Below are 22,281 nucleotides of genomic sequence, written 5' to 3' on the forward strand. Positions count from 1 at the left end.
TATAAAAGGATGCCTTCGATGTCTGAAAAACAGGTTTATGGATTTTGGTTACCAGGATCAACTTTCAGCCACAGCACATCCCACCAGAAGCACTTTGGCAGGTTTAATCCCAAAATGCTGAACTATTTTAAGGTACCTGTCACGTGGTTCTGATGACTCCTTTTGATGTAGAGGAATCATTGTGGGAATTAGAAGATCACAATATGGGAAAAGTATCAGAAGCTAATTCAAAGATGGTTTGTGGCATAAGCACACATATAATCTATGTTATACTGTTAACTATATTCCTTATTGTTTCAGTTTAATTTTTAAGGTGTGTTCAGGTTGAATGCAGTGATTCTACTATTGCCAGGGCTGGTTTGTGTTTTAGTTTTGATGCTGCTCTTTGTAGTCACGAAGGACAAAGAAAACTTTAGGTTGAAACACCAGAAAGTCATTGTATTAAAACATGTGTGCGCATATATTTCTCTCTTAATCGTATTAACACTATCATGCACATGGTTACCAGTTTAGAAGACTAGGAAATCTTCCTAATGTCAATGACTCTTAACCTTTCTGCAGGCATTTGCAACTTGGTGTTAACCAAATCTACCCCTGATTTTTTCCCCCTTAAGTCAATTTCAACAAATAAATCATTTCTATTTGACCCTTAAGTGGGGGTAATTTTCCATGCTGTAATAGGTCCACTCTAACCAAAAATCTAGTCAAATGGATTCTGGAAACGCTTTAAAACTGATCAGGTCATAGGTAGGAGCCAAAGAGAAGGCTGTGGGGCTCTCTGTGAGATGTCCACCACTCCATGTATGCTCCAAGTCTTTGAAGCTTTAGCCTTTCTGGTGAAAGGATCCCAGAAGGTGGCAAAAATACTTCTCAGTTAAAAGGGCTCTCTGAGTTTATAGAACCACCGTTACTTTAATGCAGGTGAAACAAACAAAAATCTACCTAAGAAATGACATTAACCCTAAACATTGAACGAAGAATCTTAGAATGCTCTGGGTCCTAACCTAAATTTCTAATTCAGAGGGCTTTGGAGGGTAAAGCCATTTTCTTTCTGACTGTTCTCCTGCTGGCCCTGAAAGCTGAGCTGACTCACCTACCACCACACCCATGCTGGTCTCAGATGCTATCAGTATCCTGAGTAATCCCCTAGGACACTGACCCTCTCCTCATTCCCCATATGAGCCCAATTGCTGGCTTCTCTTTATTCCTGTCTGGCTCTTCCTCTTCATGCCAGGTCTGCCTCCCTCCTCTGATGTCATCTCTCTCTAGACTTTGAACCACAGCTGTGCTGCCAGGTTCCAGGTGGCTCTTGTCCTCTCACCCTGCCTTTGTCACAGATAGGAATGAGCATTTCCTGTTCCTCTCCTGGTCCCTCCAAACCTCAAGCCGCCTCCAGCTCTGTGGCTAATACTCAGCCTGTCTTCTCAAGACAAATTTCTAAATCATCCGCTGGTGCTCCTGATGCCACGTGAAATAAGTAAGAAGATATCAACATTCTAAGGTTTTCTTTTCAAGTTAGGATAAAAGAATGATGAAGCCAAACTCAGTCTTTGTTAGCCCAGGTAACAGAGTCTCACACTATCAGGATAGCAACTAGCCGTTCTGGAAGTTGCCATGGAGACTACTCTTGTGTTTGCTTCTGGAAGCACCAATATACTTCAGAACAACAAATCACTTTAAGTTTGCCATTCTTCCTAGAGATGGGTTAAATTATGTGTGGCGTTAATGCTAGCTCTTCACCAAACCTGTGGTTCTTCTTCCTGGTCACATAGCTGTACTGCCTTTCCACAACACTAATTCCAGCCAGTAGAATGGGGGCAGAGGTGATGTGTGTCAACACCTGCCCAAGACTTTGAAGAAGCAGGTGTGCCTCTTTCACACTGTCCCTATCTGCCTGCTGGGAATAAGTGGTAAAGAGAACCAGCATGTGGAGGAAGCATCAATGGCAGATGAGGTTCTCTCAAATTCTAAATGAAAGAAAATTGTCCACCAAAAAGGAACACCTACCTTGGGCTGTTATGTGAGCAAACATACTGTATGTGAGCTCTACTGTTTTTGAGCCGTTATTCCTTTTGGAATAATGGAGCCAGCCCCACACTAAGTCACACAACCAAGATTTTATGTTGTAGAGCATGAAATCATTTGAATGCCAGAATTCTGAGCCTTCATCCTGGAAAATAGAAAAGGGACTAGTGGAAAGAGAGGGAAGCAGGGAAGGAATAATAATGTGACTAACTATAAATATTTGTTGCCTATATAACTATGTGCCGAGTCCTGCGTTAAATGTGTTATACATACAGTCTCATTTAATTCCATCTCTTCTTAATGATATTTTAGGCAATTGTACTATTATTATCTCCATTATTCAGATATGAAAACTGAGGCCAGGTTGCAGGACTGAGGAAGCCATGATTCAAATCTGTTGACTCCACAGCCAACCTCTGATTGAGTACTCAGTACTGTGTCCTGGGCCCTTTGTGCAGTTTTATCTTCACAATGCCTTGTAAAATAGGCTGTCTTATATCCATTTTAAAGATGAAGAAACTGAGGTTCAAGGATTTATCCAAGCTTACACAACTAGCAAGATTCAGCCCAAGGTCTGTGTAGCTCTCTCTCAAGCTCATTTTCTTCCCATCATGCTTTGAGGTCAGACTATAGGTAGAGGGGGGAGATCATTTGGATGGAGTTTCCCTCCATTTCTGGGCTCCAGTTGTCTTAGAGGTTAATCCTTTAACTCTATAACCATGTGACCATTCCCATCATCACTATTTACCAGCTCCGGAGATATTGGGATTTCTGCCAGATAATGTTCACTAGATTCCCCTAGCATGTCACTGAGGCTATTTTTCACACTGGCTGGGCCTAAATATCAGCCCTTCCTGTGTCACAGCCTAACTGCAGGGAGATTCCCTCAGCCAGGGTTGGATCAGTCATGCTCAGGCCTAAATGCAGAATGGAAGCCAATGCCATAGAAGCATATTTTTTTTTAATGAGTGAAGGGTTTATGTCCAGCAGGAATTATAGTAGATACCAGTCCACAAATCTACCTCAGAAACTCCTGAAATCAAGGAGGGCCACTAGGAATCTTATTTTTATAAATACCGATTGATTCTCTGAGAAAAAGCACTACAGGAATGTCAGAGCTGATCAGGACACTGGAACTGACTTCAACAAACATGGAAAGAGGAAAACTGGCCCACACTCTCATTACATCCCTCCTGGACTCTAGGAGGTTGGATGGTTGACATATCATGGAATCCTTTAAGACCCCACCCCATTTCTCCTCCCTCCTAACTTAATCTGGAGGATTACCGGCATATATATAGTCCATATTTAGGGAAACAGTCAGTGTTCACAGTGGGACAAGATGGTGGAATAACATAAACTCCTGGTCTATGCCATGAACCTGAAAGACCAAAGTCAAGAAGCCACGCTCCCAGATTCACCCATTCAATCAATAGACATTTGTAGTTGAGAGAAAGCAATGAAGTCCCTGAAGGAGCCAGAGGTTCTTTGCAATGCAGAGCCAGCTGAGTCACAGTGAGGACTGCAGAGAAACTGCAGGAGGCTGCCCGGGTGCCCACAGGGAGTGAGCCCATCAGGTTTTCATGTTTCCCAGGACCAAGGCTGCCATGGCAACAGCCGTATATGGTCCCAGAGCTTCAGGAAGGGCAGGAAGAGAGGGTTACCAGAAGGTCACACTCTTTCATATGGAAAATCAGGAGAATACATAGGGGTATGGGAAGGGGAGGGCCCACATTCCTCATAGTCGTGCACATCCAGTCTACAGATGGTAGACAGAGTGAGTCTTTGCTAATACCTCTCTGATCATGTCATCCTTCCCTGACTTTCAATTACTCTTAGGATGAAGACTAAACTCATTACTGTGCACTACTCTAAGCCCAATTTATTCCATGTACTGCCCTTCCACACTCTCTGGAGTTCAGAGTGTGATTATTTTATAGCCTGTAAACTTTATGAGGACTAAATACCTGTCTTTTCAGTCATCATTTTATCTTGCATTTAACTTATTTGCCTAACTTATTTGCCTGACACATCATTTTATATTGCATTTAACTTATTTGCCTTCAATCAAAGGCAAATTTGGTTGGTTGGTTGTTTGATGAGTGACTGACTGAGACACAATATTTTGGCAACAGGGTCCTCTGGGTGGCTCAGTCAGTTAAATATCTGATGCGGGATTTTGGCTCAAGTCATGATCTCATGGTTCCTGAGATTGAACCCCATGTAGGGCTCTGCCCTGATAGCACATAGCCAGCTTGGGATTCTCTCTCTCTCTCTCTCTCTCTCTCTCTCTCTCTCTCTCTCTCTCTCTTTCTCTCTCTCTGCCCCACCCCTTCACTCTCTCTTTTTCTCTCTTTCTCTCTCTTTCTCTCTCTCTCTCCAAACAAATAAATAAACTTAGAAAAATATTTTAGCAACAAAATTAGGTGGGTGTTGGAGCAAATACCTCTGTGATTGTAACCCAATCCCTATTTTCCCTGTGGTTGGGACAGTATGAGAGACGGGCATAGATCATACCCCAATGTTAAATGTTACCAGCGACAAGGGCTTCCATCAAAGACTTACCAGCAGAAGTGAGTTTTACTAATTCAAATGGGTTTTTAGAAAGAGGTGGGAAATGGGTCAACAAATGAACATAAATGATATTTTACTCACCACATATCCCTAAAATAACTTGGAGGAACACCAGTTCCCTCCCTTTTTTTCCATGATGGTATAACCCAGGGTCAAGAAAATGAGGTGGCAGTCCTGAGTAAAATAGGCTTGCCCTGTTGCCAACAGGATGCCCGGCAATCCAATATGTCTAGAGAGGTTCTATGAGGCCACCTTGGTCAGGGTTCACTGCCAAGTAGTATCCGGCCACAGTCCTCAGAGTGTATCTCATTTCTGCTAGCCCTGGATATGTGACAGTTTTAATTTTGGTTCCTTCCCTATCGTGGTAGGCTTCACGGTATCACAGATTCACTCGAGATGGACTTTGAACATAGCGTAACACGGAGGGCATAATAAAAGACAAGTGGTGAGGAAGGCAGGGCACCTCAGTAGGGTTGGTGAGCACTACGTGCAACCCAGGCCACTCCTTGTTGAATAAGGAAGTATTTCCTGGATCATGAAAAAGAAAAACTGGCACCAGATTTAACACGGTGGCAATAAGGAACTAACAGCACATGTGAATGGAGCTCCTGTTGGCGGAAAGACCAGTGATCGAACGTGGGTTCATTGCTTAAACAAACCCATGCAAAGGTATCTATAGAGCGTTACTATCTTTTAACTGTAGAATTTTAAGATTAAGTATGAGAGCGATGTTGTTTACAAGGAAGCAGTTTTTTGCTGTATCTTCCAGTGCTAGTAAAATATCAGCAACGTGTTAACTGTCAGGCCTTCCCTTGGATGCTCAGCCCCACAGACGAGCAACTGTTATTGAAAAGACCTGACATGGAAGCCCCAGACATTGGGAGAGAGATAGAAAGATTTAAGACAGATTCAGTGAGTTTTGCTTCTGACAAACCTCACTCTTTACACAGGAGTAGGCAGTTTATTTTCTCAACACTGGATTTCACAATTATTATCTTAAGCTCCCACTGTCTCCTACTTGCTAAGAAATTCTATTTGTTTTCTGTTTTTATTTTGTGGCCCTTTTTTTTGTTTGTTTTGAGAGAGAGAGAGAGGGCACACAAGCAGGGAATGGGCAGAGGGAGAGGGAGAGAGAATCTTAAGCAGGCTCCACGCTCAGCACAGAGCCTGATGCAGGGCTCGATCCCACAACTCTGGCATCATAACCTGAGTGGAAACCAGGAGTTGGGTGTTTAACCGACTGAGCCACCCAGGCATCCCAAGAAACCCCATTTGAAAAACAGTTTGTTTTGAATGTTTCAGTTTTTAAGAGTCAATACCAACTATGCAGGGGATGAATTACTCAGTTTCAAAGTTTAACTGTGGTAAAAACAATAGAAGTTTTTTGGGGAGAAACTACAATGTGAATGAGTAAAAAACAAAAATTAAAAATAATAAATCAACAGGGGCGCCTGGGTGGCTCAGTTGGTTGAGCGACCGACTTCGGCTCGGGTCATGATCTCGCAGTTTGTGAGTTCGAGCCCCACATCGGGCTCTGTGCTGACAGCTCAGAGCCTGGAGCCTGCTTCAAATTCTATGTCTCCCCCTCTCTCTACCCCTCCCCTGCTCACGCTCTGTGTCTCTCTGTCTCTCAATAATAAATAAACATTAAAAAAAAATTAAAAAAAAATAATAAATCAACATAGGAGATGTAGAAAAGGAAATTGTTTGAAATTACATAGCAACCATTAGATGCCAAATTTTGTCTGCTGAGACATGGGGCACCCTGGGAGTTGCACCTTGCTGGATAGGCTTATTGCTGCTGAGACAGAAATACAGCAGAATATAGGTGGCTGTGGATTCCAATAACACAGACTCAGGGTTGAGAGCCGTGGTTCTTACCCCAGATGCTCAGGAGAATCACCTGGGGGCTTTTAAGCCCACAGTATTCAAGCACTACCCCGAGAGATTCAGATTTCATTCTTCTGGGGTAGGTTGTCAGTATTATTCATGAAATTCCCCAGGCAGTTCCACTGTGAGCTAAGACTAGGAAATCTTAGGCTAAGAATGGAAGATACAGTTGAGGAAGGTAAGAGAGAGAGAGAGAACACACAGCTGGGCATAAATTCTCCACTCAGCTCAGAGACTAGCAAGAACAACAAACCTACTGTAACAGAAATTTCACCAAGCAATTTATGTAATGTCTAGTGTTCATGAAAACTAATGTACTTACACAATTTATACACTTCTGGATTGTGTCTCTAAAGTACCGGAGGTAATTTTACCCGCTAAGCTTATATTAAATTCATTTCATTATAGTCATGTTTTTATATTATCCATAACCTCTTTTCTCGTCGTTCTGGCGAATTGAGAGATGACTCTCGTGCAATCACATCCACTTACTTTAATTCCTTGTAATCCGTAGCCAGGGGGGCCAGGAGGGCCAGGCAGGCCTTTCTGCCCAATATTTCCCTGTTGGAAGATGAAGAGAAACCAAAGAGAAACATGAGGAGATTTAGGAAGAAGCAATGTATCTCTGCTCTTGTCTTCCTTCTTCCTTCCTTCCTTCAGTCCTATCAGGACCTGCATCTGTGCACCCCACAAGCTAGATCATATTTTTTATAAAGTAGTGTTTTTCCAAAAATTTTAAGCCACAGAATCCTTTGTGAAAATCTTACACATAATCCAAATGTAAGTAAAGAGGCAAGGCAGGGCTGCTTGACCGAAGAAGAGTGTTGTCCCAGTCACCTTGTCTGCTTGGGCTCCTCTGGTTGAACCTACCACCAACCCCTAGAACACCAGGGGTGTGAAGGCTGCTCACACATAATTCTGTGTAGCCTCCAATGTGTTGTTCCATTTCAACATGGAGTGCTATTCACCGGGCTTGCAGTGAAAGGTTCAGTGGATCAGTATCAAACTTTTTTTTTTAAATTTTATTTACACCCAAATTAGTTAGCATATAGTGAAACAATGGTTTCAGGAGTAGATTCCTTAATGCCCCTTACCCATTTAGCCCATCCCCCCTCCCACAACCCCTCCTGTAACCCTCAGTTTGTTCTCCATATTTATGAGTCTCTTCTGTTTTGTCCCCCTCCCTGTTTTTATATTATTTTTGTTTCCCTTCCTTTATGTTCATCTGTTTTGCCTCTTAAAGCCCTCATATGAGTGAAGTCATATGATATTTGTCTTTCTCTGACTGACTGATTTCACTTAGCATAACACCCTCCAGTTCCATCCACGTAGCTGCAAATGGCAAGATTTCATTCTTTTTGATTGCTGAGTGATACAGTATCAAACTTTTAAGAAAATCTGCAAATGAAGCAGAAAGTGTAGCATTGCCCAGTGTGTGCATTCTGCAGCACAAGTTAACCCCATGCTTCTTGGGGAAAGTCTCCTGTGGTCAAATGAGATTGGAAAATGTTCTATCCCACGGTGTGTGCCTCTCCTTGGAGATCCCTAGTGCATACAGGCATACCTTGTTTTATCGTGCTTCGCTCTTGTGCTTCCCAGACACTGCATCTTTTACAGATTGAAGGCTTGTGGCAACCCTGTGTCAGGCAAGTCTATCCGTGCCATTATTGCAATAGCATTTGCTAACTTCCTGTCTCTGTCACGTTTTGGTAATTCTCACAATATTTCAAACTTTTTCATTATTATTATATTTTTTATGGTGATCTCTGATCAGTGATCTTTTTTTTAAGTTGATTTTTTTTATCTTGGGGGGCAGGGGGAAGAACAAGCTAGGGAGGGGCAGAGAGAGAATCCTGAGCAGCACCTGTGCTGTCTCCCACTTATTAAGAAATTCTATTTGTTTTCTGAGAGAGAGAGCACGCATGTGCATAAATGAGATGCAAAGAGAGAGGGAGAGAGAGCATGTGCATAAGCAAGGAGCAGAGAGAGAGAGGGAGAGAGAATCTTAAGCAGGCTCCACACACAGTGCAGAGCCCAACACAGGGCTAGATCTCAGGACCATGAACTCATGACCTGAGCTGAAATCAAGAATCAGAGGCTTAACCGACTGAGCCATTGAGGTGCCCCTGATCAGTGATCTTTGGTGTTACTATCATAATTCGTGGGGGGGGGGGGACACGAACCACACCCGTATAAGACAGAGAACTTAATCTATAAACGTTGTATGTGTTCTGACTGCTCCAGCAATGGGGACATTCTCCTGTCTCTCTCCCTCTCCTCAGGCATCTCTATTCCCTGAGACACAAGAATATTAGGGGCTGATGCAGCTGGTGACCTGAAGTTGAAGCCAGTTATCATTTACCATTTTTAAAATCCTAGGGCTCTTAAGAATTATGCTAAATCCACTTGGCTTATGCTCTATAAGGAGAACAATAATGCCCGAATGACATCTGTTTGCAACACGGTTTACTGAATATTTCAAACCTACTGTTGAGGTTTACTGCTGAGGAAAAAAAAAAAAGAAAAAAGATCCCTTTCAAAATATTGACAGTGCTTGTGGTCACCCAAGAGCAACTGATGGAGACAGACAATGAAAGTCGTGTTGTGTTCATGCCTGCTAACACAACATCCATTCTGCAGCCCATGGATCAGGGAGTAATTTTGACTTTTAAGTCTTATTTAAGAAATACAGGGGTGCCTGGGTGGCTCAGTGAGTTAAGAGCCCGACTTCGGCTCACTCAGGTCATGATCTTCCAGTGGATGGGTTCATGCCCACATCAGGCTCTGAGCCTGGAGCCTGCTTCAGATTCTGTGTCTCCATCTCTCTCTGCCCCTCCCCCACTCATGCATGTTCTCTCTTTCTCTCTCTCTCTCAAAAATAAATAAACATTAAAAAAAAAAGAAGAAGAAGAAATACATTTTGTGGAGCACCTGAGTAGCTCAGTCAGTTAAGCATCTAAGTTCAGCTCAGGTCATGGTCTCGGGATTCTTGAGTTTGAGGCCTGAGCCAGGTTCTGAGCTGACAATGCGAAGCTTTTTGGGATTCTCTCTCTCCCCCTCTCTTGCTGCACCTCCCCTGCTTGTGTTCTGTCTCTCTCTCAAAACAGATAAACATTAAAAAAAAAAAAGGAAATACATTTTGTTGTAGGAAATGTGAAGAATTACTGAATGAAAACAAATAATTTAGAATACTGCACAAACTTAGTTGATACAGCAGTGGCAGCATTTGAGAAGACGACTCCAATTTTGGAAGATCTATTCTGGGTAAAATGCTATCTAACGCGTGCTACAAAGAAATCGTTTGTGAAAGGAAAAGTCAATCAATGTGGCTAACTTCATTGTTGTCTTATTTTAAGAAATTGTCACAACCACCACAACCTGCAGCAACCTCCACCTTCATCAGCCAGTGACCTTTAACATGGAAGTAAGACCCTCTAGCAGCAAAATGATTACAACTCACTGAAAGCTCAGAGGATGGTTAGCATCTTTAGCCATAAAGCATTTTTAATTAAGGTATATTCATTGGGCTTTTTTAGACATAATGCTATTGCACCCTTAGTAGACTAGAAGATAATGGTTTTATATGCACTGGGAAGCCAAAAAATTCATTTGACTCTCTTTAGTGTGGTACTTGCTTTATTATGGTGGTCTGGAAATGAACCCTCAGTGTCTCCAAGGTATGCCTATATGAATATATTAAAGCCTCTAAGAAGTCCCACAATAGAGAGATTAGTTTGACTTTGCTTATTCCAGAAGTTCCCAAAGTAACATTTGATGGAATAAACTTGGAGCAAGGCTGGATGAACATAAGTTACGGTACAAGTCAGTCTTTTTTTCTTTCCACTATAGGCAAAAGATTTATTTATTTATTTTCTGATTGTAAGAGGAACACCTGTTCACTTGAAGAAAATAACAAACAAAAACTAAAACTAAAAACAGAAATAAAGATAACAATGAAGAAGGAAAAATGGACCCCTCTTTCCACCACCCAGTGATAACAACTACTAACATCTTGGGTATGTCTTCATCCATATCAAGTGATCCATAAAGTTAAGAAATCGCCTACTGCCAGAATGAAGTTGATGGACAAAAAAGGATAAACTAAGAATGTGGTAATTCTGGGATCCTCAGAAAAATCTTTGACTCATAGAGCCTTTTCCCTTTCCTCTCTGATAATGGGGCTCTCATTCATTTCTGTGCATTATGGTCATGAATATACATGTGTGAAATTTGCATGTGTAATGAGAGGCTCCCTGACGCCCGTTTTCCCTATGAACATGCCTGATACTTTTTTATTTTAGTTTTTGAACAAATCAAAGAATTTTTTGTTGGGCATGTGAATCAACGGTTAAAACAGGGCTTCTGAGCCTCTGAACTCTTGCCATTTTGAGCTGCCTAATTCTTTGTGATGGGTGCTATCTTGTGTACAGTATGATGTTTAGCGGCATCCTGGGCCCCCAGCTACTATCTGCCAGTAGCACCCCTTCCCTGGTTGTGACACCCAAAAATGATTCCAGACATTGCCAAATGTCTCCTGGGGGCAGACCAGGAAGGCAAGAACTCCCTCATTGAAAAACACTTGATTAAGAGAATGAAAGATGAATAATCACCAAAATGGACATGGAAAAAGAAAGAGGAATAGAAAACAGAGCAAAGGGATCCAGAGGCAGTTTCTTTCATGTTCTATGGGGGCAATAAATCTGGACCCTTGCACTGAGGCCCTGACAGAGTGGACTATGCACATATGTCACAATAGATACATTAGCAGGTGTTCTGTTAAAAGGTCAGCAGAGGTGCCTCCAACCAAAGTGAAGATGTGCTTCTTAAGGAGAGCACAGCCTTTAAGAAACCTGGAAATATTTTGAGCATTTTGCAACCACTTCCTAATTTCTTTGGGGGAAATAAATGGCTTTATGAACTTATGATCTATTTTACTGAAAGCTCACACAATATGAGAAAGTGAGACTTTTCATCAGCAATCAAGAAAAAATAAGTCAACGCTAAAATAAACATTTACTATGAAGTTAATGTTCACTTGGTATCTGACCTTCACACAGAGCACAGAATTTAAGACTCACCTTTGGCCCCTGGGTTCCTATGCCCCGAGGCCCAGAGGGACCTGGGGGGCCTCTGACACCAGGCTCTCCCTGAAAAGACACAATGAATGACAAGTCACTGATTTTTTTTTTCAACGTTTTATTCATTTTGGGGACAGAAAGAGACAGAGCATGAACGGGGGAGGGGCAGAGAGAGAGGGAGACACAGAATCGGAAACAGGCTCCAGGCTCTGAGCCATCAGCCCAGAGCCCGAGGCGGGGCTCGAACTCACGGACCGCGAGATCGTGACCTGGCTGAAGTTGGACACTTAACCGACTGCGCCACCCAGGCGCCCCGACAAGTCACTGATTAAAGTGAAGCTTTATGTGGTATATTTTATATAAAATGTCATATTTCATATTAACCTTATTCCATATGAACTTTCATGTAAGAAAATATATTTTAAAACCCAAACCCTTGAATTTGAGATATTAATTGGGGCCTTTTCTATCAGCTCACTTCCCTATACTTGACAAAGGGAATGTTATCGCCCTTTGTTTTCACTTCTTATTGCCATTTATGCAATCTTCCAGCCAACTGATATGGGTACACTTCAAAGCAATCAAGTCAGTTAACTTGTGACAACATTCCTAGGTACTTTTTTTCAGAGCTCCCTTCTCTGGAATTGGAAGTGCCACCATTGTGAGTGGAGAGAGAAAGATGAGACGAGAATAAAAAGGAACCATTGAAAGGTAGAGCTCCAACCCGAACTAGTCCCTCCTGTTCTTTCATATAACAAAGATTATGCTACTTGGGGTACGGATGAACTTTGTGATACTTCTGCCCCAAGAGCAGTTGAGGCTCCAGGAAAATTCCTATAAAGTGTTTTCAGAGTCCCGGAAGTGTTTTAGAACAGGCAACTAGCCCAGAGAAAAGGCAGGGCTTGATTGGGGTAGGTCCGGCCCTGTGCCTAGACCCGTGTGAGATGTGAATGATAGGAAGAAGCAGAGAAATGAAAATCTCTTCATCAAACCACCTTCTATGTACCCAGCACTGTGCTGTGCACGTTCACATATGCTAAGTGATATAATTTAGTACTTGCGACAACTCTGCATCACAGTGATGACTAACTTACCTAACTTCTCTGAACCTCAGTAAATTCATCAGATACACAGAAAGTCATACTTACATTTCATGGGGAGACAGAGAAGTGAGAGAAAGAATGTGAGTGTGTCTATCACAACGTCTAGCTGAGTAGGCACTTGGGAAATATTAACTCCTTATTGCAGCTTTTATGTTTAAAATTTTTTTTAATGTTTATTTATTTTTGAGAGAGAGACAGAGTGTGAATAGGGAAGGGACAGAGACAGAAGGAGACACAGAATCCGAAGCAGGCTCCAGGCTCTGAGCCGTCAGCACAGAGCCCAACGCGGGACTCAAACCCACAAACTGTGAGATCAAGACCTGAGCTGAAGTCGGACGCTTAACCGACTGAGCCACCCAGGTGCTCCTCATTGCAGCTTTTATTAAAGAGGAAACTAAAGTTAGCCCAAAGCTGCACAGCTATTGAGAAGTAGGACTAGGAGGACAAGGAGAAGGAGGAACCCTCAGTTGCTGGTACAGCCACTTGGGAAAAGTTGGATAGTTTCTTAAAAAGTTCAACATCAATTTACCATACGATCTAGTAATTTTACTCCTGCACCCAAGGGAAATGAAAACATATGTCCACACAAAGACTTACAAATGAATGCTTTTAGCAGAATCGTTCATAATAGCTACAAACTAGAAACCCTCTAAATGCCCATCAACTGATAAATGGATAGACAAAGCGTGGTATATTCCACAATAAAAAGGAATGGACTACGGCTGTATGCTACAACAGGGATGGGCCTCAAAAGCATTAATCTCAATAAAAGAAGCCAGATATATGAGACCACACATTGCTTGATTCCATTTGTATGAAATGTCCAGAGAAGGCGAATCTATAGAGATAGAAAGCAAATCCATAATTGCCTGGGACCAGGAATAGGAACTAGGACAGGATTAACTGTAAATGGGCATAAGGGATTTTATTGAGAGGAAGAAAGTGTTCTAAAACTGATTTATGGTGAGGCCATACAACTCGCTAAATGTACTTTAAAAATCATTGAAAAATACACTTGGAATGGGTGAGTTCTGTGATATATAAAATATGCCTCAGTGAAATTATAAAGAAAAAAGGACAAAAACCAAAGCCAGGCTTTGAAGGTAAATCTCCCAAGCTCTTGTCCCAGGTCCGCTTTCATCCATGTTCTGTTAGGAGCTAAATACCTTATAGATTTCAACAGTGCAAAGATCATGGATTATAAGAAATGATGACATTGTTTATCTAGCAAAATAGCCCATCCTTATTTAAATTTACTCTCTATGTATAAATCCTAAAGTACTTCTAGAGAAAACAAGGCCTTAAAAGAATTAGAAAGCATTTAAGCTTTATTTTATTACTGACTTAATTCTTTCAATCTCTATTTTCATAATTACCTATTTTCCTTGTGCTTGCAGACCAATTTTATGATGTGGGTCTCCTGTTACCGTCTCTTCCACTTAGTTCTTAGCTGCTTTTGTGGTCACAGGTACTAATTCTAACACCTCTCTCCTTCTGCCTCCCAACTTTTGGGTCTTAATTGACCCCCAGATTCTCCCAGCTTAAATGATCTCTCCTGTCATCAAAAGCTCCAAGTAGAGAACATGAACATGTCCTATATCACATACATTTCTGCTGTCTCTCCTTTCCTAAGTATCTCTGATGTGCCTTTAGAGGCAGTATATGTAAGTTCGCTGGGGGAGGGTCTCCAGCTATACCTGACTCATACTCGCTGCATTTTGATACCCTCCAGCAAAACAGAACCCAGGTAAACATACTTCAGTAGATTTTACCCAAAATCATTCAACGTTTTATCAAAAATAATTGTCTTCTTTGCCTGGTTACTGTCAACTCCACCCCAGATACAATGGCTCCCTCTCTTGTGTTTCTATTCACCTCTCCCCTTCCACAGTGAGGTTGGAAAGCATATGGCTGCAACCTGCTATGCGATGGGGAGTACACAGCCCCACCTGGAAAGAATTCTGCTAAGAAAAACAGAACCTGTATTTGAGGAAGTCTCTAAATCTGAGGATGCAGAAACCAGAGGATGTTTCTGTACAACCAGAGGATGTAGAAACATGTAACACCATAAGAATAGCGTGGGACGGTTCAGTCTGTTAAACATCTGACTTCTGCTCAGGTTGTGATCTCGCAGTCAGTGAGTTCAAGCCCCGCATCCAGCTCTGTGTGGACAGCTCGAAGACTGGAGCCTGCTTCAGATTCTGTAACTCCCTCTCTCTCTGCTCCTCCCCAGCTCGCTCTCATGCATGCGCTCTCTCTCTCTCAAAAATAAACATTAAAAAAAAAATAGCGAGGATGAGACCCTCAAGGACACAGAACTCATCTACACAGAAAGCCCAAGGAAAAAACAAAGGATGACTAACCTTTGATTAAAAGAGACTTACGAAGCATCTCAATCAAATGCAATGTGTGGACATCATTTGGATCCCAATTCAAACAAACCAACTGCAACAAATTTGTAAGACAAGCTGGTAAATTTGTTTTTTGTTTTTAATTTTTTTTAACGTTTATTTATTTTTGAGACAGAGAGAGACAGAGCATGAACGGAGGAGGGTCAGAGAGAGGGAGACGCAGAATCTGAAACAGGCTCCAGGCTCTGAGCTGTAAGCACAGAGGCCGACGCGGGGCTCGAACTCACGGACCGTGAGATCATGACCTGAGCCGAAGTCGGCCGCCTAACCGACTGAGCTACCCAGGCGCCCCTCAAGCTGGTAAATTTGAACACTGGATATTTGGTGATACTAAGAAATTATTAATATTGTTTAAGGTTTGTTAATGGTACTACAGTTATGTTTTTAAAATTTTTTAATGTTTATTTTTGAGAGAGAGAGAGAGGGAGAGAGAGAGAGACAGAACATGAGTGTGGGAGGGGCAGAGAGCAAGATGGAGACACAGAATCTGAAGCAGGCTCCAGGCTCCAAGCTGTCAGCACAGAGCCTGAACTCACAAACGCGAGATCATGACCTGAGTCAAAGTCGGATGTTCAATCGACTGAGCTACCCAGGCGCCCCTACAGTTATGTTTTTAAAAACAGCTTTTAATTTGAGATACACATACTAAACCTTTATATGAGAGATGTGTGGGATAGGCTTCAAAGTAATGCAGCAGGAGAGGGGGAAGAAGATCATAGAAGATTGGCCACATACTGATAGTTGTTGAAGTGCAACAGGCAAGTGGGAGTTCATTTTACAAGCCTTTCTACTTCTATATGTGCTTGATAATTTTCAGAATAAAATGTTTTTACTAGTATTTTTAAAATCCATCAACAATATCTGATAACAATCTCACCAGTGAAGGGGAGGAAAGGTTACTGTGATGTTCACCTTTAATGAGAAGAAGAATACAAGATTTTAAAGACAAAAATATGGCAAAGGGTAAAAGCACACAAGTGGATTCAGTATCATTAGAACGTATATGTCTTCGATGCATTCTTGGCATGTCCCCAATGTTATATAACTTTTAAAAATTAAGTATATGGAGGCAAGGTAGGAGATTTTTTTAACTGAGTAAATATTTCTTTTAAGAAAGAATTCAATACTCTACAATTTAATTTGTGGTATTTTGTGTGTGTGTGTATGTGTGTGTGTGTGTGATGGTTTTAGTTAAAACTTCCTTCTCATTTAGTATTAGTCTCTCTCTCTCTCTCTCTCTCTCTCTCTCTCTCACACACACACACACACACACACACACACACACACGCACGCATGCACACAGAGCCCAGAAGTGAAAGCAAGGGGAAAAACAGTTGAAATTTGTTGTGAGTGTACTTTAGGCCAGCTTTGTCCACGTTTATTATTGCTACTCATTCTCTCTCTTACTCGGCTCTCCCTAACTCTCATCATGTAGGAGTGCCTGCAGGCTGAGTGCCGACCTTGTGGGCACCTTGTTGCTCTTCCTACCCTTGAACCTTGGCCAGTGAACTCTGAAGGTGTGATTCCCATGTCACCTGTGGTGCTTCAGTGTTTCCCTCAAACAAGCTGTCCATCTTTACTCATATAACTGTTGACATATAGCTATGTTTTACGTATCAAAATAATCTTTTGTAACCTCTTGACCTAGGTAAATATAATCTGAGATATGCATCTGATATATAGATAGTCTTCAAACCAAGTCTTAACATCTTCTGCAGATGTTAGAGTTGGTCTGTAACATGGTATTAGGTAGGGTTGTTCCTTGGTGTTTCTGTACCATACTTTTCAAGAGGTGGGAATATCAGGCACTTAATGAATTATGTGAATCCACAGAGACAGAGTCTCTCTACTATGGTGGGGTCTTGAAAATGTATTATGTCTTTTGCTCCTTGGGCCATGTGTCCATATGAGGCCACAACAGTGGGTGAATGCATACAAGAAGACCATGGTCAAGACGGACTTCACCATTTGATAGCACCCCATCTGCCACAATGCAGCAAAAGTGGTACCTAAGAAGTACCACTTTCAGGCATGACATTTCCAGACATGCAGTTTTATTGTCAGTGGATGGTGTGACAATCACAAATAAAAGGAATTACAACAGGGACTCGCACAGCTGGACATGCAGGATCTGAGAGTTATTAGAACCTGCAGAGGGAGCCCTTGCATTAGGAGATCATAAACAGGCAAATTCTGGAGTTGCCATTTTTAACTATATCCATCAATTTCATAAGACCACATAGCCTAAGCCCTATCCCTCCCCTTCCTCAACAAAACAAAACAAAAGAAAAAACAAAACAAAACAAATCAAAACTGTTTAGATTGCCCAGAGCTTCCCCTTGGCCCACAAAGAGAATTCTAGACTCAAGATACTCTTGCCATTTTCACAGGAAATGGCCAAGTTTAGAACTAACTACCTGCAGTACTTGTATATGTAATTTAACAATGATTCAGTGAAGGTTTTACCTGGACCATAACCTTGTAGAATGGTTGAAAATCATTCATTGATTAATATCACAACTTTCACTTTTTAAAAGAAAGAAAAAGGAACCAAACACATTATCGCATTCATTCTTTTTCTCATTTCTCTTTGCTCTGGTTAACATTAAAATTATCATAATTAATAATAAAATTAATAACAATTGGTATTTATTAAATTTATTAGGTGGCAAGTACTCTTTATTCATTATCCAATCCTATCAACATCAACTTACTTCATTTTATAGATTAAGGAAGCTGAGACTTTCAGATAAGAATACACGATTTCCCCAAAACCACATGGCCAGCAACAATTCAAACCCAGGCCTAACTCCAGAGCCCATCTCTCATCTTGGCGGTGGCTGGAGCTAGATGCAAAACGCTAGCTAATGTCTCCATAGACTTTCTTCCAACCGCCATTAAATGCAAAGACATGGCTCTGTAGCTGTGAAAGGCGTTTCCTATACTCAGTTAATCACACTCTCTCAAGGAGAAGGAAGAAAGCATCCTCATTTCAAGATCCCTGACAGGCTCACACAACCTGTACAGGTACCCAGCTGCCTAAGGCCTCCCTCTTCATTTCCCCGCTGTTGCCGTTGCTCGGTTTTGTGGCTTAACCCCAATTTTGTACTTAGTCTCATTCCAGATCTTCTGCCTACACAATTCTTATTTCCTCCATGTATCCCTACTGCGATATACTTGATTTGGCAGAGTAACACATGCTGTGACTACTACTACTACTTTAGTGTGTTACAGTTTATTAAAACGTTTTATAGACATTATTCCACTAATTTCTTAATCCATAGTTGAGGAAATTAAATGACTTGCTGAGGTCTCACAGCTAGTAGATAACAGAGGTTTCGAGTGGAGCAGTGAAAAGGAAACAATCTATTATACCTTCTATATTTTATAAGATTTAAATAAAATATTTGAGAAGACAGTGCTCTTAGAGACAAAGGAGCCCAGTTAGACTGCCCCCCCTCCCCCACCCACATTTAGACAAAGCTTTAATCACTCACTGCCTCTCTCCTGGCTGTGCCACTTAGGTCCCTGTCACTCTTTGAGAGGATGGTGGAAGCAGGTTACAGTTGTTCTAAAAAGGATTTCATGCTTTTCTACTTGGGCACAATGAAAAGCAAACTGAATTCCCTATGAAAAGAATTCACTTCTTAAAAATTTTCCAAGGAACAGTACTCAAGATTCTCCTAAATGATGAAACCAGGAAATTATTGAGTTTTAAAATAAGGCACAAGTCTGGAGCACCTGGGTGGCTCAGTTGGTTGAGCGTCTGATTCAATTTTGGCTCAGGTCATGATCTCATGGTTTGGTTCATGAGATTGAGCCTTGAGTTAGGCTCTGCACTGACAGCTTGGAGCCTGCTGGCATTCTCTCTCTCTGCCCCTCCCCTGCTCACTCTCTCTCTCTCTCTCTCTCAAAAAATAAATAAACTTTAAAAAATTAAGGCATAAGTCAAAGCGATGATTAGCAACTGCTTAATGTTTTTTCCTTTCTGGTTTTTAAATAAAATTAAGATATACCTACTAAGGCACCAACTACCACAAACACAAGCACTGCTCTGGAACGGATTATCTAATGAGCATAGGTACTGGTTTAGTGACTGCAATACCTCCCTTGTGGTTGCCAGGATGTCAATGGAAATTTTAGAGGTCTTATTCTAAGTTTATGAATACGCAGCCTGATACTGATAATGTGTATTGGTTATTGACTGGACGTTGTCATAATACTCAGTCACTTCTCACTGACACCCTTTAATGTGAGAAGGGAGACAGCAACGATTACTAGCACAATTATCAGGGAGATGTGAAAATAATTAAGAAGGTGCTGGAGGGGCACCTGGGTAGCTCAGTCAGTTGGGTGTCCACCTTCAGCTCAGGTCATGATCTCACAGCTTGTGAGTTTGAGCCCCGCATTGGGCTCTGTGCTGACAACTCAGAGCCTGGAGCCTGCTTCAGATTCTGTCTCCATCTCTCTCTCTGCCCCTCCCCTTCTGGTTCTTTCTCTCTCTCAAATATAAATAAATATTAAAAATTTAAAAAAAAAAAAAAGAAGGTGCTGGAAAACAAGAACACAAATCATGATAACATTTCCTTTATCATATTTTCCTAGCTTTAAATTTCAAAATATTTAAGCTAATTTCAATTATTCCAGGTAATTTCTCTCCTAGAACTTTAATATTCACCCCAAAGCAGCAGTTTCTCGAAGTCTGTGATAATTTAAAAATTTGCTTTAGGATCCAGGGAGGATCTTTCTTTTCTCAAAATCAACTCATCAGAGATGAACAAATAATTCCCCTATGCCAAGAATCTCATTGGAGAGAGAGTCTTTCTCATTTAGCTGAATTAGAAACCTTGAAAATAAAAATACTGATATTGTCCCTAATGACAGACAGAAGAGAAGGCTCTCTTGCACTGATATTCAATATAACTTCCCACTGGGGGCGCACTCCTCTAGTCTGCATGATTGCAAATAGAAATGTGTTGATGGTGAGTTGGTTGGCTTATGTTAAGAGGATTTAGTGTGTGTCTCCAAGGCGGAAGGGAAGGATGTATGTGCTGCTGGGGAGAGCCATGCAGAGCCAGGAAAACAGCAAGGAGAGACGAAAGCAACTCTGCAGGTCACAAGACAGGCCGGAATGCAGTTCTGATTTTGAAGAACGTGCATGGAACTGAATTGGGGGATAACCTGAAAAGGTCACCTCGTCAAGTTTTCCTGGTCTTGAATGTGACCTCTTTTGAAATCTAAAGGTCGGATTGCTTGGCATTTCAACTTGCTATGGCTCTGGCTTTAATTAGTCCTGTTTTTGAGCCGATTGCCCTGCCTGTCACAATTTTGCAGTCATATTATGGGAGGTGGGTTTCTTCAGCTCCAACTTGGAGTTACAGACCCTTAATTTCTCTGTCATTAAGCCTGCATCCAAGGCCAGCCCTCCTTGTCAGAGACTGTTCAAGCTGGAGTTTCTTGTCCAGTCCATACCCACCAAGAGAATCTGCAAATTCCTAATGCATCTCTGTGTGAATCGCTCCTCTGTTCTGCCACTGCTTGTTGGTGGTGTGCACATATGTGAGCCATTGCAGAGAACAGAGGGACAATTCAAATGCTGGGAACATTTTTAGAATAATGATACTCGGTGGAATTTCACAGAGACTTGCGTTTTAATTTATGACTCTGGGCCACTTTTGTCAAATAAAGTGTGTATTTACAATATTCAAACATTTAAATCTTTGGAAAAATGTTTAACTCTTTTGGGTTTGGGTTTATGTGTCCCTTTAATATTTACATGATTTAAGTTTTGGTGATGGAAAAGCTAGGATGGAAAGAGAAACAATCCAACTATATACTAAATGGTGCTGAGATAACTGGAAGATAGACAGCTTTGAAGATTAAGCATCTGTAGGTCAGGGTGAGTCATTCTTTCTGCTCTGATTTCGTTCATTCATCCATATCCATAGTCTCTCCCTTACACATGAACACAACATAGTATCAAAACTGTTTGTATTGTAAAGAGGCAAGTTGTTCAACCTTTCCTGTTCTTGATTTCCTCACCTATAAAATAAGGGAATAGCTTAAAATGCCGTGATATTCTGGAAATACTTAAGTAGTATATAATATATATTTATATGGTATACGGTAATAATAGCAACAGCAACCCAACATGTATTCTCTGCCCACAGATTTTATTCCAACCACTTGATGATTAAGAGGTCCCTTGAACACCCTAAAAGGCAGGTTAGATTTCCTCTGTGCAAGGACTGGCCCAAGCTCACCTGCTCCAGAGCCTTAGGGAAGGCTTGACTTCCTCTCTTATGAGCTAGCACACTGAAGGGGGCTGAAAGGGCCAAGACAGGTGCATGGCAGAATGCACTTGCCCTTACAGAGCTCAGGAGAGCCACTCCTTGTATTTCTCTTCTAAGAGGCCAAGAATAAACTCTTACCCTCAGAGATGTCAGTGGATAAGCCTCTGGGTGACATGCACCTCATGAGCCTTTGCAGGTGAAAATACAGGATCAAAGAGTTATCTGGGCTTCTCAAAGGGAGAAGAGATTCGCATAATGATTGTCCCCAAATCACAAAGGGTTCTTCTCATCTATAGGGGTCCAGGCAGCATTAAATAAGACTGTGGAGATGGCCTTCCCCATCAACAAACAAGTCAGTTTCCAGGGAACTGGGTGTTAGATGAGCATGTCCCGCTTACCAAGAAACCAAATTGTCAGTTCTTCCTGGCGTGTTTCAAAAGTAGGTTTTAAAACTGTATCTACCATCCGCTTGGAAGTGTACTTTCTACAAGAATTGTAGAAATCTTTCAGAAGTGCTTGTCAAAATTTGGATGCAATTCAAGGTCACTGTATATAGAAGCACTATACCCACTGATGTCATATGGAATTCTTCCACTTGGAAAAAAGCCAGAGAGCACCACAAGGGTGCAAGATGTCAGGGACTGCTTTTGATATGTTTTGAAACATAGGAGCTTTGATTCTAATGTCTGTGTCATATGCTAAACACATGTGCCCTTAACTAAATATCACAAAAACCTACCATAAATTGTCAACCTTAATGGTTTCCTCATTTCAAAACACATTTGTTTTGTAAGTTAATGCGCTAAGGCCAATATTTTAAGGTGACTACACAGAGTTTAAATGAAAAACATATCAGATATATATGTCTATACAATTACATACACATACACACACTCCCACATAATTA

General features: G+C 41.5%; 1 protein-coding gene across 1 annotated transcript in view; it reads right to left on the reverse strand.

Annotated features, from left to right (window-relative positions):
* COL28A1 (collagen type XXVIII alpha 1 chain) overlaps window positions 1–22,281 on the reverse strand; it is a 176,473-nt gene that overhangs the window by 57,518 nt on the left and 96,674 nt on the right. Inside the window, exons 26-27 of the mRNA XM_043588947.1 lie at window positions 11,568–11,636; window positions 6,982–7,050 (exon numbers count right to left, since the gene is read on the reverse strand). Coding sequence (XP_043444882.1) covers window positions 6,982–7,050; window positions 11,568–11,636 — 138 coding nt within the window. The remainder of the gene's footprint in view (window positions 1–6,981; window positions 7,051–11,567; window positions 11,637–22,281) is intronic.

Source organism: Prionailurus bengalensis, chromosome A2 (assembly GCF_016509475.1).
Source record: "Prionailurus bengalensis isolate Pbe53 chromosome A2, Fcat_Pben_1.1_paternal_pri, whole genome shotgun sequence".
Lineage (NCBI taxonomy): Eukaryota > Metazoa > Chordata > Mammalia > Carnivora > Felidae > Prionailurus > Prionailurus bengalensis.